The 19,419-nt window shown below is 50.4% G+C and overlaps 1 protein-coding gene across 1 annotated transcript in view; it reads right to left on the bottom strand.

Annotated features, from left to right (window-relative positions):
• Window positions 1-12,368, bottom strand: part of RASGRP2 (RAS guanyl releasing protein 2) — a 41,086-nt gene extending 28,718 nt beyond the window's left edge. The window contains exons 1-5 of the mRNA XM_083592016.1: window positions 12,084-12,368; window positions 4,278-4,433; window positions 2,352-2,454; window positions 1,113-1,175; window positions 305-436 (exon numbers count right to left, since the gene is read on the bottom strand). Of these exons, the coding sequence (XP_083448142.1) occupies window positions 305-436; window positions 1,113-1,175; window positions 2,352-2,454; window positions 4,278-4,350 (371 nt within the window). The 5' untranslated portion in view covers window positions 4,351-4,433; window positions 12,084-12,368. The remainder of the gene's footprint in view (window positions 1-304; window positions 437-1,112; window positions 1,176-2,351; window positions 2,455-4,277; window positions 4,434-12,083) is intronic.
• Between the last annotated feature and the right edge of the window lie 7,051 nt (window positions 12,369-19,419).

The following is a 19,419-nucleotide window of genomic DNA, read 5'->3' as shown; positions in this document are numbered from 1 at the left end:
CAGTCCTGCAGCTTGCAGAAAGTTGGCGCACAACAGAGCTAAATGCAAGGCGAGGTTTTCCTTGGCTTCCATGAATTGCATTCCAAGCCCCACAGAGGGAGCCACCACCAAGGAGGCCCTGCACTTACTCCCAACTTGCTGAGCTCAGGGCTCTGGGGTAGAACTCGGTGGATGCTGCACACCAGGAATGCAAGGCTCACAGCCTGAGGTTCGCACACCGGAATCAGATGCAACCTGCCAGAACTTAACCCAGGAAGGACAGGGGGCAGGGACTGTTGTGGGGGGCCCCACGCTGTTTACCTACACGCTCTCTATGTCAATGAGGCTGCTGTGACGTTGGTTCCCTTCCCGGCCCAGAAGCTCCTTCAGTTCCTTGATCTGCTCGGCCAGCTCTGGGTTTAGGTCAAATTCCGCTGGGAACGCCGAGATCCAGTATCTGCCGGAACCAGGAGTGACATGGTCAGTGGCAAAGTCAGAAGGGGGCAGCAGATTGTCTCCAAGCAAGGAGGGCAGAAGATTTGCAGCCACCTCTCCACCACCCTGCCCCATACCCAGGCAGCCCCCAAAGTCCAGAAGTGCCGCAGCGTCACATGATTTTCACTGTGAACACCTTGCTTTGGGATGGGCCCAGAGTGGCTAGGGAAACCCAGCCAGATGGGCAGGGTATAAATATATTATTATTATTATTATTATTATTATTATTATTATTATTATTACTATTATTCCCACAGAACATCCATCCCGTGGGAACCACACCAGTATTGATAGGTTTTATTCATAAGGGAATAGAAAAGAAGAAGTAAATTTCAAAGTAAGTTTGTTGGCGAGTGCACTGTTTGGGTGCAATGTCATTTGCAGTGTGAATGGTTATTTTCTCAGTTACGCTTCAACTGTGAGGAACTTTCAAAACAGGAAGTCTCCGGCCTGACGTCTAAACTAAGAATCCCACCTGCCCTTCCTGCGGGGTCCCAGGTTCACCAACGGCTTCCTGAAAAACCCCAAATGTTACTTCCCCAACCTCCCACTCCCCAAACTGTCCAGACCATCCCCTCATTTTCTCTCCATAGCAGCCTTCCCACAAACCACTCCACCCTCCCTGCTCCAGCACCTACCGGACCAAGTGGCAAGTCTTGACTTGCAGGGAGCTGTTTTCTGACCCGCGAGACTCCTGATAAGTTCAGGGCAGAGTTAAGGAGCAAAAGGGAAAGAGGGAGGAACTGTGTGTGTGTTGTGGGGTATTTGGGGCAATGGGGGTGTTTTAAACTGCAAACTATCCAATAGGTAGAGCAAAGGTTTTGTGCTGCAGCTGCATCCAAGCTATTAAAATTATGATCACAAAAAAAAATAAATTCACTTCCTGCATGAAACTTGTACTTCATGTGAGGTTTCAGCCTTCATGCATGGAACTCTGTTTTGTCAGCAACCAGGCCCCAGGCTCTAATAAAAAGAGGTCTCCCATTCTGCCACTGTTGTGGTTTATAAGTGTGAAGAAGAAAGCACAAAAAATAATACGATGAAAAGGATCCAGGGCACAGAGAGAACAACTATGCACAAACGGAAGAAAAGCTGGTGCAACAAGGGCCTGGCAATGGGTAACTCTGGAGAGATTCAGGTAAGGCTGTTAAGGGTGCTGGGAATTGTAGTTCTGTGAGAGGAAAACTACAACTCCCAGAATTCTTCACTGGGAATCCAAAGGCGCTTTAGACGTATGGTATGTACACAGTCCCAGCTCCATGCGGAGAGCGCAACTAACTACTTTTTTCATCCTTGGGAGGGTAGGGGCCAAAAGGCAGATGCCCACTCATCCCACATTCCCCTTGTCCCCTTCACCACCCAGTTTGAAGACATGGGAAATAACAGCCTGGCTGTTATTTTCCAAGGAGCAGATATTGGCAGCTTCCAGAGAGGAGGCGCCAAACGCTCATAAATCATTCCTCTTCCACTGTGAGCTGCAAATGGAAGTGACTCTCCAAGCTTCAGGGGGCCGGTCACTTTTTCTGGATGGTCATCATCCCACAATGTTGCAGCCACAACAGGGCAGTGGGAAGAGAGGGAGGAAAGGTCCAGTATCCTCAAGCTGCCTGGGGTTTTTTTGGCAGTGGAGATTCTGAGTGATCCATATATCTTAAGTCCTTTGCTACCCCTGCACTAAGTGTCTTCTGGACATTATGGAACTGCAGCACCCATCACCCCCCAGGAAGCAGGACTATGCTTCCTGGAGCAGACAGGAGATGCAGTTCAAAGCACCTGGCGAGCACCAGGACGGGGAAACCTAGTGCAAGACATTTGCGGAATGAAACGATGCTGGTGGCTGGGTGTGGAGATTCTGCCCGGCTGCTAAGGAAGGATATATCTGAAGCAACTTGGCAGCCAGCTCTGAGGAAGGGATGTACCAGGGGTGCATCATGAGGAACATGCGGACCAGCTGGGGGTCTCGAACTTTGCCCTCATCGTCTGCAAAAAGAAAAAGAAATGCAAGTCAGAGCAAGTCCCTCCTGGGAATTTAACAACAAGAACAACATCCTTGTTTGGAGGTTTTTAAGCATTAGTCGGATGGGGATTCTTTAGCTGTGACTGCTGCCTTGCGGGGGGTTCGACTGGATGACCTTGGGGGGTCCCTTCCAACTCTACAATTCTACGATTCTGTGATTTCCCACTCTGCCTCTTGCTCCACAGGGCCCACAGCCACAAAGTCCGCCCACCCCCCCTCTCCCCCCCCTCCATCACACCCTGCACACTGTAAGGATGGCCAACATGGTGACCTCCAAATCTTTCGGACTTCAACTCCCAGCAGCCCCAAACAGTATGGCTGATGGTCAGCGTTGATGGGAGTTGTAGTCCAAAGTGTAAGAACTTAGGAGGAGGCTGCTGGAGCTGGGCATTGGCTCATCTAGTCTAGTTTCCTCATCTCAGAGTGGCCAACCAGGTCCCCATCCCACCCCCATGGGAGACCCACAAGCAGGAACTGAGCATAACAGCCACTGGCAAAGGCAATGCCTTTTGGGTACTTTGTGGGATGTTCCTCTGTCAAATGAGGTTTGCCGCACTGCCGCCACCCCACCCCACCCCCCGCACTGCTGCTTTAAGGTTTCAGGAGACAAGTGAAAAGGCCTTTGCCTAAATATATATTCCCCTGCTCAATTTGAAAGCTTTTGAAAGCTTTTACTGCTGTCTCCCCCACCCCAAAGTAATTTTGTTAATGTGATGGCCTTTTTAGGAGTGTTTTTATCTTTTGTTGGTGATGCCTGCTGCCTTGGGTCCCTTTTGGAACAAAGGCAGCTTCTAGTAATGTTTACAGTCCTAGATAAACACACACCCTTCAGTTCAGACCACTCAGGAGCTCAGAAGTGGGATCAAAGACCATCCAAAGAGCCCTGGAGCAGGAGCAGCAGCAGCAGCTGCATCAGGTCAAAGGAGGTCGTCTGGTCCAGCATCCTCTTTCCCAGGAAGAGGGGAGGACATGATGAGCACAGCTGCCCTTTCCTGCTCATCCTCTTCTGAGGCTCTGGTGCTGGAGGGCTTGTGCAGCACAATCACATCTTACGCGCATATAACTTGAGCGATTTCAACTGCAAGCAGTTGAAGGCTGGCTGGTTGAAACTACACAAATTAAATGCATGTACAGCAGAGAGCTTCAAAGCTCTTTTTTGTGCCAGGTTTTCCCAGCGTGGAAAGTACTTTTCATTTTCTGATACAATTTTTACCGAATTTCCAAATTTTTACAAATTCAAATCCAATAGTTGCATCGTTTCATGCATTGACTTCCCACCCCCACCCTCCACAGTGTTTTTACTCCTTTATACTGCATTCTCAAATTCTCTTCTATTACCAAAACCCCTGTAATATTTTATCTTTTTTCTTCTGCCGCTCCTATCTTGTACCCTGCCCGCGATTTCATTTGTTTGCAGTGCTTGTCCAAATAGGCCAAAAAAGGGCCTCCACTCTTCTATAAAAAGCTTGTCATTTTGATCTCTTAATATTGCTGCCAGCTTTGCCATTTACGCATAGTCCGTAACTTTTAAAAGCCATTCCTCTTTTTTCAACTCTGCCCTGCTTACCTGGCAAGGCCCACTCAGCACAGGGGCTCTGGGATACCCTCACGAGATCTCACGGGGCCGTCCGAGTTCCCGCGAGATCTCACGGGGCCATCCCCATACTTCCAGAGTCAGTACACCAATGCAATGCTTTAGAGCATCGCCAGGCCAAGAAAACCACTGCCCCACCTCCTGAGACCTCAGTCATTTGTCCCTTCCCTGCCTCTCCTGCTCCTCCTTTACCAAAGGCCTCGATGCAGCCCTGCAGAAGCTCATCCACTGTGCAGCCCTTTTCCAGGTCCAGAGTCTCAGACATTGTGGCTCCCGGATCCCCTTCGCTCGCGAAAGACGCCACACGGCCACCAGCAGGTCGCTATCCCCAGGGAGCAGGGCAAAAACCTGAAAAGAGAGAAGGAAAGAGGCTTCAGACATCTCTGAGGTTACAAAGGAGCGTGTGCTCTCCATCCCTCAGGGCTCAGCCAGGGGGAAGTGGGTGCAGGAGCCCAGAGGGGGGTTTTCCCCAGATTAATAGCATGCCAGGGACGTGGGTGGCACTGTGGGTTAAACCACAGAGCCTAGGACTTGCCGATCAGAAGGTCGGCGGTTCAAATCCCCGCGACGGGGTGAGCTCCCGTTGCTCGGTCCCTGCTCCTGCCAACCTAGCAGTTTGAAAGTATAGTGCAAGTAGATAAATAGGTACCGCTCCGGCCGGAAGGTAAACAGCGTTTCCGTGCGCTGCTCTGGTTCACCAGAAGCGGCTTAGTCATGCTGGACACATGACCCGGAAGCTGTACGCCGGCTCCCTCGGCCAAGAAAGCGAGATGAGCGCCGCAACCCCAGAGTCGGTCACGACTGGACCTAATGGTCAGGGGTCCCTTTACCTTTACCTAATAGCATGCTGGGTTACTGGGTCACTATTAGCACATCAGCCAAGTGGCTTGAAATCAGCTTGCCTGATGGCCAGTCTGCCCAAGGCTTACAACTGGCCGCAAGGAAGAGGAGGAGGCCCTGCTCCCAGATCTGACATAAAGACCCAGCAGACTGGCAGACATGATAGGCAGGGACTTTCTAGTTCTGGCCCCTGTACATAGAACCCTCTCCCCCAAGAAGTGCTAGGTTAGGTTTTGAACAAACCCTTAAAATGTTACTTTCTTCCAACTGCATTCTATTAAAAGGTGGCATTTTAAACTGCCTTCATCTCCAGCTCTTTCGGGGTCTCTTTGTTCGTTTTTGTAACCAAATTGCTTTATTTGTATTTTAATTTTAATTTTATGGTTTCCGTTCTCCTTTGCCACCTGCTTTGAGTACACTTTGCCGTGCAAGGTGGGATCTCCATACTTTCAGATAGACCAATGAATCAATAAAATGGCAGGCCAGCCGGTGTGATAAGAAGCTGGAGGGTGCAAAAGAGGCAGTGGTCACCATCGTGGTTTGGTTGTGGGAATGTCAGCCAGCTGGGAATGGCACTTTCTGCCTTTGCTCTGGGATGCCAACATTTCCTTAGCTCCCAACCTACCTTGTGTCTCCTAGTCATGGCATCTCTCTCTCTTTTCCCCCACCACCCAAATGCCGTGAGGACAGTCTTACTGGATCAAACCATGCACACCTACCCCAGCATACTGCCTCCAACAGTGGAAAGCCTATTGCTCCAGAAAGCTCTGCAAGTCGGGCCCTGAAGGCAACACGGACCCCCCTGAAGCATTCAAAACAGCCTCTTGAGGACTAGCTGCTTTGGGGGGACACCCCCCCCCCGGAAGTGCTCAGCGTCATCTCAGAACAGCAACGGGGGAGAGGAAACAGCGTTTGAGGGCAGGCGAGAGGATGAAGAAAGCCACTGGGTTGAGCCTCTTCCACCCACAGAAGATGTCAGAATCGTACTCCACGACTTTTAAGTGGGGGCTGCTCTTGCTGGGGCAGATTATATAATAATTGTTTCTTTGAAGAAGGGAACTGGGTGACTTGTCATTTGCTTCATCCTCATCCTTAACGATACACTGAACTCAAATGCTATCTCCGGCACGTTGCAGTGGCTCGCTGCTGAACTTCCCCAGGCTCAGGGTTCATATTTGGTTCTGCAACAGGGGTGGGGGCTGGGCTCCAGCTTTTGTGGTACTAGAACTCCTGTCGCCCTATGCTGGCTTCCGGGCAAGGCTGGATTAACGATTAAGCAAAATAAGCATGTGCTTAAGGTGGGCACGACAGAGAGTTTCCATTGCCAGACTTGCTACAGACCTTATGGTGGAGCTGAACAAAAATAAACATTATTTCTACAAATATAGAAAAATAAACATTATTTTCCGTCTTACGGTAGGTTTCATTTCATTTTGAAAAATGAAATTTCATTTGATGGTTTATTCTTGTTTAAAATTTGAATCAGATATATATGGGGGCACCAAAATCTTTCAGGGGCTTCCGACAGTGTTTCCCAAACTTGGCTCTCCAGTCGTTTTGGGACTACAATTCCCATCATCCCTGACCACTGGTTCTGCTAGCTAGGGATGATGGGAGTTGTAGTCCAGAAACAGCTGGAGACCCAAGTTTGGGAAACGCTGACTTAGGGCCTCTAAAGGTCTTAAAATCTGACCCTGCCGATGGGAGTTGGAGCCTGGAAGCATCCGGAAGACAACAGGTTTCCAATCCTTGTTCTAGGGAGACCACAAGCAATAAATTTGGGATTTAAACATTCCCCCTCTGATGCCCTTCTTATTGCACATTCATTTGTGCTCGCAATGCTATCACGGCAGTCACATACCATCCCACTTTTGACACTTTGGGACGCGGGTGGCACTGTGGTCTAAACCACTGAGCCTCTTGGGCTTGCTGATCAGAAGGTCGGCGGTTCAAATCCCCATGACGGGGGAGCTCCCATTGCTCTGCCCCAGCTCCTGCCAACCTAGCAGTCTGAAAGCACACCAGCGCAAGTAGATAAATAGGTACCGCTGTGGCGGGAAGATAAACGGTGTTTCTGTGCACTCTGGTTTCCGTCACGGTGTCCCATTGCATCAGAAGCGGTTTAATCATGCTGGTCACGTGACCCAGAAAGCACCGCAATCCCAAAGTCACCTTTGACTGAACTTAACTGTCCAGGGGTCCCTTAGCCTTTTTTTTTTTAGCTTTTACTTATTGCACCTGCAAAGGTTTTGGGGTGGTCACACTGCCTCACTTCCAGGTGGTGCACACCCCAAACCTTCCTGCTGAAAGACCGTAACTTTTTACAACACAAATTGTTCTGCTTTATTTTTGTCCTACTTGTGTTGTGCTACACACACGCATCTCCAACTCCAAGAGCAGGAAAAAAAGATCCAGTACTCCTGGCTCTGAGCAGGGCCTCTCTGCCTCCTTTTGGACATCTGAACCCAAGCCAAGCAATCTTCAGTCCCCTGGAGAAATGTTGGACCACAATCCCCTCTTGCTGCTGCCTCTCTATTCAGGAGGAAACAGGGCGACGCACAGCTGGGGTGGGGAATTCATTTCTTCAGCCCTCCTCTTCCTCCTGCTGCTGCAAATGGGCAGGAGCAGAAAAGGACGGGGTCTCCTTGGGGGACGATGGCACTAAGTCACTACTGCCCCCCTCCCCAAGCAGATTCTCTCGCCTGTCCATCCTGCCACCCTCCTCCTCCTCCTCGTCCCAAGCAAGGGAAAGAAGCAAGGAATGTTGGAAAGGCACACTGGGCTCCAGAGCTTCTGCCAAGGGATGACTCAGGGCTGGCAGCTGATTTTAGACAGGCCCCTCCGCTGCCTGGGAATTCCAACTAGCCTCTCTCAGCGGCTCTTGTCCCTGGAAACGCCAGGCCTAAACAGAGAGACTGCAGCTCATGGCCGCCCAGAGAAAAGAGCTCATTTGTAGGCTGCGAAACTTAAGAACCTAAAAAGAGCCTGACGGATCGGGCCAGCGGCCTATCTAACCCAGCCTCCTGTTTTCACAGTGGACCACCAGATGCCTGTAGGGAGCCCACAAGCACCAGACCATTCTCCCGCCCTGTGTTTTGCAGCAACTGGCAAACAGAAGCATCGCTGCCTCCAACTGCAAAGGGAGTGCATAGCCACTGACAGCCTGTCCCTCCATGAACTTGCCCAGTCCTCTTTTAAAGCCAAGTTGGTGCCCATCACTGCCTCTGGTGGCAGGGAGTTCCACTGTCTAAGAAGCTTCACCTGCCGCAGGCAACAGTCCGTCACACCAACACATCCAAACACAATGCACTCATCCCTCTCAATGTGGTGTGATGGTCAGAATGTCCGGCTAAGGGCCCGGGAGACCAGGGTTCAAAGCCACATTCGGCTATGAAATTCAAGGGGTGACCTTGGGCCAGTCGCTGTCTCCTACCCTAACCTACCTCACAGGGCTGATTATAGAGGATAAAATGGAGAGAGGGAGAACCATGCCTTGAGTTCCTTAAAGGAAAATAAGGAGAGGTGGAAATGTAATGAATAGATAAACATGGTTAATACAAGAAAAAAAGAGACTTTTAAGTGTTTAAAACAGAGCCTGGATAGCTCAGCTGGTTAGAGTGTGGTGCTGATAATTAATGCCAAGGTTGAGGGGAGCTGACACAGCTGCACACACACACCCCAAGACAAGAACTAGGAAACTTCCCTCGCCGTCTTAGCTCAGTTCTGTATCTATACAGACTGGCAGCAGCTTAGACAAGGAGTCTCTCCCAGCCCTGCCTGAAGATGGCAGGACTTGAACCTGGGACCTTCTGCATGCAGAACAGGTGCTCAGCCACCAAGCTACAGCCTGACTTTGGCTGCATTCTGAAAGCACACGCTGCTCCCTTTCTCTTGCTAATCTATTGAGCTGTATCACTAAGGCCTTAGGAGCTCAGAAAGTTGCCCTATACTGAATCAGGACCCCCCCCCCCCGCTATCCGTCTAGCTCAGTATGGTCCACACTGGCTGGCAGGAGCTCTCCAAGGTTTCAGGCAGACGCCTGCAGATGCCAGCAGAGACTGAACTCTAGCCACAGGGATTTGTTGTTTTGAGTACCAGAACTGAAGTGTGCTCACACAAAATGTGCTCTCATTTCCACAAGTGATCTTCATTTCGGCAGGATAATTGAGGGCGGCATCGTTTTACTGTTGCTTTGTTTAAACCACCGGGAGTCAGAAATACTTGCAAATCACAGAGAGCAGGCAATAGATCCAATAGATCTTTCTCCTTCTGACAACCCCTGGTGTAGTGTTTGGAAAGGGTGGAAGCCTGTTTAATCTGGGTAAAGGAAGTCTTTGGGCGAAGGGATGCACAGAAGCCCCCTACAAATCCCAGAAGGGCTTTCCTCATCATCACCATGCAGAAGAGGGGGCTCCCAACAAAATATTTTTTTAAAAAACAGTAAAACATCACCCATTAAAAACTTCCCTTAAGAGGGCTGCCTTCTAAAAGTCAAATAGTTGTTTATCTGTTCGACATCTGATGGGAGGGTGTTCCACAGGGTGGGTGCCACTGCCAAGAGGGCCCTCTAGATTTCTGTTGAATGTTAGGGGACACTTCTCAGTGGAAAAAAGCAGTTCGGCAGTGGAACTAACAACCTTGGTGCAGAGAAACCAGAGGCCTTTCTCTTGGGTATTGTCAGCCAAGGGGTGTTAAAGACGGATATAACTTTCTTTATGTATGCTACAACAGCAGCTAGAATACTCATTGCGAAGTACTGGAAGACGCAAGAGCTACCCACACTGGAAGAATGGCAGATGAAGGTGATAGACTACATGGGCTTGGCAGAAATGACGAGCAGAATCCGAAACCAGGGAAGAGAGGCAGCGCAAGAAGAATGGAAAAAATTCAAGGACTATTTAAAGAAATATTACAAAGTTAATGAAAGTTAGAATGATGTTGGACTGGAAAGTAAATGGTTACTATTAGCAATGGTTAAGACAAGGAGAATAAGGAAGAATAGTCTAAATTTAAATTAAAATAAGGGAAGATTTGCTGAACAATCGATAAGAATTTGGAATACAGAAAGGGGAGGCATGAGGAAGTCGGGGAAGAAAGGTATATGAAATTAGGATATGAAATGATACATGTTTTTTGTTCTGTTTTTGTCTTTGTATGTTTATGTTTGTTGTGTTGTGTTTATATGGAAAAAATAAAAATATTATAAAAAAAAAAACAACCTTGGTGCAGAGAGAGGGATGGAAGGCCAGCTCTCCCTCCCTGAGGATTTCAAGCTGTCTCTGCACAACCACCTGTCAGAGATGCTCAAACTCTGGATTACCTCCATGGACCAGCCAGAGGGCTGGCCTGGATGGCCTTGAAGACCCCCATCTCCAAACTCTCTGCTTGCACGATGCTGTGAGACCCAGGTTCAAATCCCCACTCAGCCATGTCCCTCTCTGGGATAGTCATTGTCTTTCGGCCCAGCCTACCGCGCAGGGTTGTTGTGCGTGGGGAAGAGGCCCCCAGGCTTGTGAGCTGGAAGGTGTTCAAGCAGAGAGGCGGGCAAGCATCTGCTTCTCCTTCCCCCAGCAGGGAGTTCTCCAGCGCAGCGCCCAGAATCCCGGCGTGGAGTAAGGAATGTCTTTATGTCGTAGAAGGAGATTATTATTAATCTTTTGAGACAGGCCTTTGTGCTCGGAAATGGTGGGTTGGCGTTTTTTGCTGGCGGAGTTATTTTTAGGCAAGTTTTGCTCAAAAGCCAGGCAGGAGCGCCAGGAGCTGAGAGATGGCAGGCCAGGTCGGTTGGCTACAGGAGAGGCGCCGCTTCGAGAGAGGCACAGCCCTTCAGACCCCACATCTCAGGGTCTCCCGTCCCCTCCTGATTCCTGCAAACTGATTTCATTTTCTCTTCCCATCCCGCACCCCCCCCCATCCATTCACCGCACCTCCAACGCAATGCATACCCAAAGGCCTCCTTGCAAAATTGCATGTTGCAAAATGCCATTTCCCAACAGCCGCCCTCGAGAGCAGGGTAAATATATTGACAGCAGATTGTCTGAGTGGCACAAACATTTATCAACACGCGCAGCTGCTGCTGTTGCTGATTTTGCACACACACAAAGGGCGAATGGGGAGAGATAGACAGCGCAAGCCCCGGTGCTGCAGAGGGGGCGCGCACAATGGCAAACCCTCCGCGCGCTCTACAATCCAAAGCCTCCGCGCAGGGCGGGGGTGAAATGCAAGTTTGCCCTCTGCACACAACCTGCGCATCACCTCCCACAGGGCTCCTGCCACCGCAAACCCGCACACACAAAGACACACATACACACACACGCTGCCGAGACGCACAGGCGAGGCGCCACCGTTTCGCTGCTGCTTTGCATGCACGGCGGGCGCCCACGGCAGGTGCAGCCCCGCTGCCACGCAAGGGCCACACACCAGGCGGCACCCCCCCCCCAAATCGTGATGCACCGAGGGGCCACGGCGCCCTTCCCCAAGCACCACTGAGCCCAAAGCACTGGTGGATCCACATGTCCGGTCTTCTGCCCTCCCCATGGAAGGCTGAAGCGGGCTGCGACAGCTGCCCTGCAAGAGCAGGGGAAATGCTGCGCGGTATAGGGGGGGGCGTGCGGGGAGCGCAAAGCTGCACTTTGCATGGCCCTCAAATCGAGCAAAGGCACCCAGGCGGCGGAATGGGCGCTGCAAGGCAGGTGATCTCCCTCTTTCATTTGGGCAACGGGGTGGGGGGAGGTGACCCCAAACCTCTTCCCTCCCACCCCCCCACTTCCATGCGGCAAGGGGGTCAGAGAGGCTTAACTTATTTCTAAAACCTGCCTACCTGGACACCGCCCCTTCTGGGAAGCGCAGGTGCTGCGGATGGGCTGCCAAGGGAAAGGCACTCTGCACGCAGCCAGAGGCACTCTTTCCGCCTGGGCAGGTGCCTCCTCGGGGCTCTCGCGTCCCACCCTTCCCAAGAACAGCGCTGGGGCAAAAGCAATGCCTTCCCCCGCCACCTTCCCAGGAGGCGCGCACTCGGTACATGCCCAGAGGTGCTCTCGCCGCGGGGCTGTAACGAAGGGTGCGCGCTGACATCTAGCAGAATGGCCCGGGGAACGACTCCCTCGGCGGGAGCGGCTCTCGCGCTCTCCCGGCCGGGCTGGCGGCGGCGGCACTCACCGTGGCTTCGGGGCGGCTCCAGCCCGCTGGCGCTGCGCTCCGACGGCCGCTCGGTCCGGCTGCGGCGGCGCTGCCTTTGCCTTTGCCTCGGCGTACGCAAAACGCAGCCGCGTCTCGCCACCGGAGGGAGGGCGGGGACGGAAGGAGGGAGGGAGGGGAGAGCGAGGCAGCGGGGAGAGGACCAGCCCAGCGCCCTCCCGCCTCGGACGCCCCCTCGCCCCGCTTGCCTCTCCGACCGAGAGCGCACGGAGGAAGGGGTCAGGGCTGCTCCGACAGAGACGGAGGAAAGGGGGGGCGAGGAAGAGGACCCCCCGCAAGCTCCGCGCGCGCCCCCGCCCGGTGGTCGTCGTGGCTTCTTGGACCCCCAATCTGCTTCTCACCTGCCCGGCCTTCGTCCCAGGGTGCCTCTGAGAACGAGCAGAGTCTCTTCCCTCTTCGGGATGGCTTGCCTGAGAGAAGGTGAGGGGGCCGCCCTCTTTCAGCGCCTGAACTCGCCCCCAGCCCTCAATCCAACAACGCACCGAGAGCAATCGGAAAGAACAGGGTGTCCCGGAGCACGTGCAGAGTGTGTTTCCCGAAACACACAGAGGCAAAGTAAGTAAAAGTGCCCCAGTGTTTCCGATCAGTGAAAGGAAAAATGACAGAAGCATGTGTAGAGAACAGCTCTCAGAACATCGGAGAGCAAATAAGAGGAAGCCGCAGAGCATGTGCAGAGTGCGTGCCCCCCGAATAACAGAGGGCATGAGCAGAGTCTTCTTTATAGGAGAGTGTATGTGAGAGAGGGGGAGGGAGGGGCGCCGTCAGAGCTGATCCCGACTGATGGGTTAACTCCTGTAGTTCTGCAAAGAAGCGAGATTTGCTCAAAGCTTCGTTTTTTTTAAAAAAAATAAATTATTCTGCTTCTGCTGCAGAGCAGCATATAAAAGTAGCACACTGAAAACGCAAAACAATGTCATTAACAAAGCAATTACTAATTGGGGAAGGGGTAGCTTTTCCCCTCCCAACAGACACCAAGTCGTGCCCCCGCCCAACCTTCCCAAGAATTTACACAGGATAACTCTCCCCTCCTCCCCGGATTCTGCTCTATTTCAATATGTGGGGAATAAATTAAGAACCTTCCCACTGGGGGTGGGGTGGGGGGATAGACTGTATTGAGGAGGGGATTGTGTCATGAATGAAGTGTGTGCTTGTGTGTGTGTAGGCACTCCCCAGAAAGTGCTGCCACTACTGGGGTGCCTTTTGGGGTGTCGCGGAGGCAGGGGGTGCAAAGAGGAGGCCTGAAGCGCCACTGCAGCCCTCCAGGGGTCCAGAGATTGCCTGCATTTTGGCAGCGCAGCATCCCCCAGTTGCCATAGCAACTGGCTCTGCAGGGCTCTGATTGAAGAGGGCTGGAGGGCCTGGCACTACTCGACTCCCCCTCCCCAGTCCACCTCCCCCCCCCCCACCAGGTTGAGTGCACATGAGAAGCTGACTCAAGGAGGCATTGGCCTTTGTTTCCGCCTTGCCATATCCTGATGAGCAGTCAGCCCTCTGCACATGCCAGGAGGCACCCTTTCATTTCTTACAATAGACAGGGGTGGATTTTCTCAGAGGCATGCACTCTTCTCCCTGCACAAAGCTTGGCCCCTGACCATGAGCAACTGGTGCTCCCTCCGAGATGAAGAAGCAACAGAACGCCTCTGAGCACATGCAGAGTTCCTTCCCCACACATCTGCAAAAAAGGGGCTTTTGAGAAAGAGGTTGTGGCTTTGAACAGGTTCAGATCCGAGAGCCTTTCCTCTTGAGATATTAAGCACCGCTGCTGACCAGACCTGGTTTTAGCTTTATCTGTGCACAGCCCGCCCCCCTACCCCCACCCAAAACATGAGCTGATGCTGGCCCTGGAAGCGTTTAAAGAGTTGTAGCAACTTTAATTTGTTTCAGTCTGTTTTATTGCGGTTTTAATCTTCTGCATGTTTAAATCACGGCTGTAAAAATTTTAGCAATAATTTTATTGTTTTATCATTTTTATAAAACTGCTTTGCATTTTTTCCTACAATCAAGCAGTATATAAGTTTTATGAAATAAATAAAAGAAATAACAGAGGGCTGGTGTTTCACCCCTCGGCTGTAAACCATTCCATGTTCTTGCTTGAGAGGCTTTGGGAAGTGGGGGGGGGCCGCAAGAGGCATGGCTTTTGGACTATCCTGAGAGGAGGTCCTCCTCTCCCACCTCCTGCTCAGCCAGGCTGAATACAACCCACAGAATCAGGTCTGTAGAATTGAAAGGGACCCCCAGTGTCATCTAGTCCAACCGCCTGTGGGGCAAGAATGACAGCTTAAGCATCCCTGACAGATGGCTGCCCAACCCGTGCTGCTGGAAGTGGTCCCTGCAGCTGAGCCTTTATGCCAGGAGCTTTCCCAGGTGGGAATTTCCCATTGCAGCTGCCCTCCGCACATGGCTTAGGATGCCACATGGAGCACAGCAGAACTGGCTTCCAAATTCCAAGTAAGCCCGGTCAGAATCACGACTGTAAAACTCACGAGAACCTGAGAACATGAGTAGGCAAACTAAGGCCCGGGGGCCAGATCCAGCCCAATCGCCTTCTATTTTTTTTTTATTAGAAATTTTATTTACAACATAACATAAATCCCACCCACCCCAAATACAGAAATCCACCCTCATTAAACGTGAACATAACATACAATAAGCATAACATACAACAATACAAACAACCAAATAAAAGACTTCCTTTATCCTGTATCTGGCCTCCTTATTTACTTCTTATAAGCTGTTTCCTTTATGAATGATTATTAAGATTTTTCTAATTATAACTTAAATATCCACAAAGTCTCCTGCAGACATTAATCAAAACAAGTCCAGGTATGTATTTTAGGGCACTGTTTTGTAAAGTATTATCTGCATTTCCCCCATGCTTTTTGAAACTCTTGTCTAGTGTGATCTCTAATTGCCTCTGTTAATCTAGCCAGTTCAATATACTCCAACAGTGCCACAGGAGCGGCAAGGATCCTAATTGCTAAAAACTGGAAAAAAGAAATTGTGCCAACAAAAAAGGAATAGCCCAATCGCCTTCTAAATCCGGCCCACAGACGGTCCAGGAATCAGCGTGTTTTTACATGAGTAGAATGTGTCCTTTTATTTAAAATGCATCTCTGGGTTACTTGTGGGGCATAGGAATTCATTCTCCCCCCCCCAATATATATATATAGTCCTGCCCCCCACAAGGTCTGAGGGACAGTGGACCGGCCCCCTGCTGAAAAAGTTTGCTGACCCCTGGCCTAAGAAACACCTGCAGGGTCAGGTCAACCTGTTCTCACAGTGGCCAGCCTAAGGGAAACCCACAAGCAGGATTCAAGCCCAAGAGCCCTTTCCCCTCCTGTGATTTCCAGTAACTGATATTTCCTGCCTCCAACTATGGAGATAGAACAGAGCCAACATGGCCAGGAGGCACTGATAGTCTTCTCTTCCAGGGGTTTGTCCCACCCTCTTTTAAAGCTGTGCAGATTGGTAGCGACCCCTGCCTCCTGTGGCAGTGAGTTCCATAGTTTAACTGTGTGCTGCGACAATAAGGAACTTCCTTTTATGTGTCCCGTATCTCCCAAATCTTGCAAGGGAAACCTTCAGGGGGTCCGAGGTCAGGCCCACCCAGCCCACCCACCCAGGTCTTGGCAATACAGGCCAAGGCAGCTGCTTCATCACCGTTCAGTTCCACCACCTACAGCACCCTCTTTTCAGGATCAGGCAGTCTAAGGTCCCCCCACCCCACCCCACCTACTGGACAGCAGAGTGAGGATGCAGTGGAAAAACAACAGCCAGGTGCTTCTCTTTCAATCACTGTTTTTCCAACCTGAGCTTTTGGGGAAGCCCAGAGTGGGAAGAACTGAGAGTTCTGGGCCAATTCATAGAGGGCCTAAGCTCCAGAACTCAGCACCGAGGCTAAAACCTGGAATACGCCTAGGACAGTACGAAAGAAAACACCTTTGAGCATGTACAGACTGCTCCTTTCCTCGCCCTCTGGACACGTATCTTGAGTCCCACCCAACTGAGATTCAGCAGGCAGACCTAAAGAGCCAAGTGGTTTCCTTTGGGTCTGATGGTGACTTTTAGCTGCGTTTTCATACTCAGCCATGATGCTCTCACCTTGGGTGCCACCCAGATTTGTAGGCACAGATCATCCTCTAGAATAAAATAGCTTACTAGGGAAATGCTGAAGTCGCCTTTTGGGGTGCCTCAGGGTCAATTTTTTATGGTAGCCCAAATCTCAGTTGTTTGGGTGTATGTATATATCTCAATTTTAACTCATGAGCTATTGCTGCAATCTGCTTCTATTGTATATTTTATCTTTATGAACGCTGTTTTTATTGTGTTATGTGAGCTGGTCTTTGACCGTAATAAATTATCCATCTATCTACCTTGGGTGCCATACGCCGCCTCTCGACCTAACCTACCTCACAGGGTTGCTGTGGGGATTAAACGAGGAGTGGGGGGGAAACTATGTGAGTCACCTTGAGCTCCTTGGAGGCAACAATGCGATGTAAATGCAAAACAATGAATGCATTTTTTAAAAAAAAAAAACAAGGCTGATGTTTTGCTTCATTATGATTGCTGGCTCTAATTGTTTAATGAATTGCGACGGTAGTTTGACGGACCTTACCTGATTCCTATTGCTGTCTTGAGAGGATTTCACCCTTGAAGGTGGCTTTAAAATGTTTTTAATAACACAGAGCAGGAGGTACAGGTTGTAGATCGGAGCACTCAGATTGGCCAGGAATAGGAGAGCTAATACATGAGGTTGCAGACCCTCCAAGTGTCCCTATTTCCCAGGGATGGTGCCAGATTTACAGAAGCCATCCCAGTTTCTGATTTGATCCTGGAATGTCCTACTTTTCCTTAGGACGTTCCTTTTTTTTTTTGCCATTTCTATCACAGGCAATTTTATTTATTTATTAACATTCTTATGTTACATTGGTAAATATTGTCATATTACATTACAGAGCTTATTATAATATATTTTCAACATGTATACCAAGATTATATATCAACTTTATATACCTTAAGAGAAAGAAAAGAAAAAAGAAAAGCAAAGAGAAAAAACAAATATAATTCCCCCCCCCAAATCATATACGTACCAACACATTGGACTTCCTATCTATCCCGTTGTATATTCCTTTTTTAAAATATGAATGTACTCATATTATTGTATGTACGTTCCTATTTTCATTGGAGAAATGTTGGAGGGTATGGAGTTATGCGACCCCCGAGCCGAAAAGATAAGTAACTATCTATACAACCTTTAGAATACACCTGAAGGCTGGGAAGGAGTTTTTTTTTTGTTTAATGTTTTATTATGTTTTTAATCTATGTTGGAAGCCGCCCAGACTGGCTGAGGCAACCCAGTTTGATGGGTGGGGTATAAATAAAATTTATTATTATTATTATTATTATTATTATTATTATTATTATTATGGAATAGGATGTCCCTGTTTTCATAGGAGAAAAGTTGGAGGGTATGAGGTCGTGACCATGGGGCAGACCTCACCTCCCGGCTGCCTCCCCACCCACAGAAAAATGACTTGAATAGGCACTCTCCTTTTCTGATGGGTTCAGTTCAAATATCCTTTCCCATCACTTTCCCTGGGAAGGATATGGAAGAACAGCATCATGCCATCCCTGTTGCCTCGTCTGTCACAGCTCTAAGGCTGCCAGGTGCCAACTTTGCTCTGGGAGTTACACCTGGGTCCCCCTGAAGCAAGGAGACACAGGTGCACCGGGCTGCAGATTTGCCCACACTCTGTCCTCAGAGAGGGTGCTATTTTAAAGCAGCGTCCGGGAATAAAGAGGGAGTTTCAGGCTGGCGGTACTGGCAAAGCCCAGCGCATGATGCATTTCTTTATTTAAAGCGATTTTCTCCTGATCGTCAGCTCCGGAGGCTCAGCTTACACGCAATCAAGTAAAAACAAAAAAACAAAAACAAGGCAGTCCATCCCATCAGCCTTAAAAACTCAAGACACAAAAGGAAAAAGGCATGGGGAGGGCAGAGGAAAAACAAGCTCCAATTGCTGAATGTGGCAACGGAGGAAGAGGATGCGGTGTCCTCTAGAAGTTTTTGACTACAGCTCCCATTATCCATGACTATGGCCACACTGGCTATGGCTGATGGGAGTTGGAGTCTTGACTAGGCCTGCTCCCCGTTGGCTGGAGGTCACGTCAGGGCAAGTTGCCGTTTCTGAAAGCAGCCGGAGGTGGTGATGGGAAAGACTCTCCCTGCTGGATATTCTGAAGAGCTGCTGCCAGCCTGTGTTGACCAGCTGTAGCTCAGTAGCAGAGCATCTACTTTGCAGGCAGAAACGCCTCGGTTCAGCTCAAAGGCTGGCTCCAGCGTCAGTCCTGAAACTTGCCTGTTGTGTCTCCCAAGAGCTCCAGTGAGTTTTCCCTTAGGAGTCAGCTGCTTCTGTTGGTGCAGGAAGAGCAAAGGTGGAAACAAGCAAGCACACAACCAAAAACCCCACAGCCATTCCTGCTTTCTACAGACAATGCCATTATTGGTACTATTTTTATGCCCTTGAGATTTTAGGGTGAAAAGCAGTTTACAAATTTAATACATAAAATAATAATAATTTCCCACTGGCCTCTCCAGGAAGGGCCGAGACCCCGGAGAGCCACTGCCAGTCAGTGTAGACAGTCCTGATTTGGTAGAATAAGGCAGCTTCCTAGAATAATGGAATTGTAGAATTGGAAGGGAACCCAGGGGTCATCTAGTCCAACCCGCTGCTGTGCAGGGATCCTAGCTAAAGCATCCTTGACAAATGGACGTCCAACCTCTGCTTAAAAACCTGCGGTGCCCTGCAGATGCTGGACTACAACTCCCATCAGCCACAGCACCCTGTGGCCCTGCTGGTTGGGGCTGCTGGGACTTGTAGTTCAAAATGCCTGGAGAGAAAGCTGGAAGAGGTTTCCTCCAGCCAGAGGTAGCAGGAGGATACATGATTTAAGGGAGGACATGTGCATGGTGGACGGTGTGCAGGTATGTGCCCAGCTCCTGGCCCTGTGATGGCACAGCTCAGTGTGTGGCACAGCAGCCGCCCGACCGCGCAGCCAATTATGTCCTGCGGCTCCCCTGCCAGCTGCGGATCCAATTATGGGCCTTGCAGTGCCAGCCTGACCCAGAGGATGAGCCCTGGAGGGGGCCCCAGCCCACTGCTCTCCTGCAGGAGGAGGCGGGGGAGCTGGGATCAGAGGAAATCGCCTCCAGGCAGGGCTTCAAAGCTCAGAAGAGCCGCCCCCCATCCTCCCACTTGCCAGCCCACGCCTGCTCAAACCCCTGCTTAGGAATATA

This window comes from Podarcis filfolensis (genome assembly GCF_964270895.1).
Source record: "Podarcis filfolensis genome assembly, chromosome: 16".
NCBI lineage: Eukaryota > Metazoa > Chordata > Lepidosauria > Squamata > Lacertidae > Podarcis > Podarcis filfolensis.
This window is presented reverse-complemented; position numbering and strand designations above follow the sequence as displayed.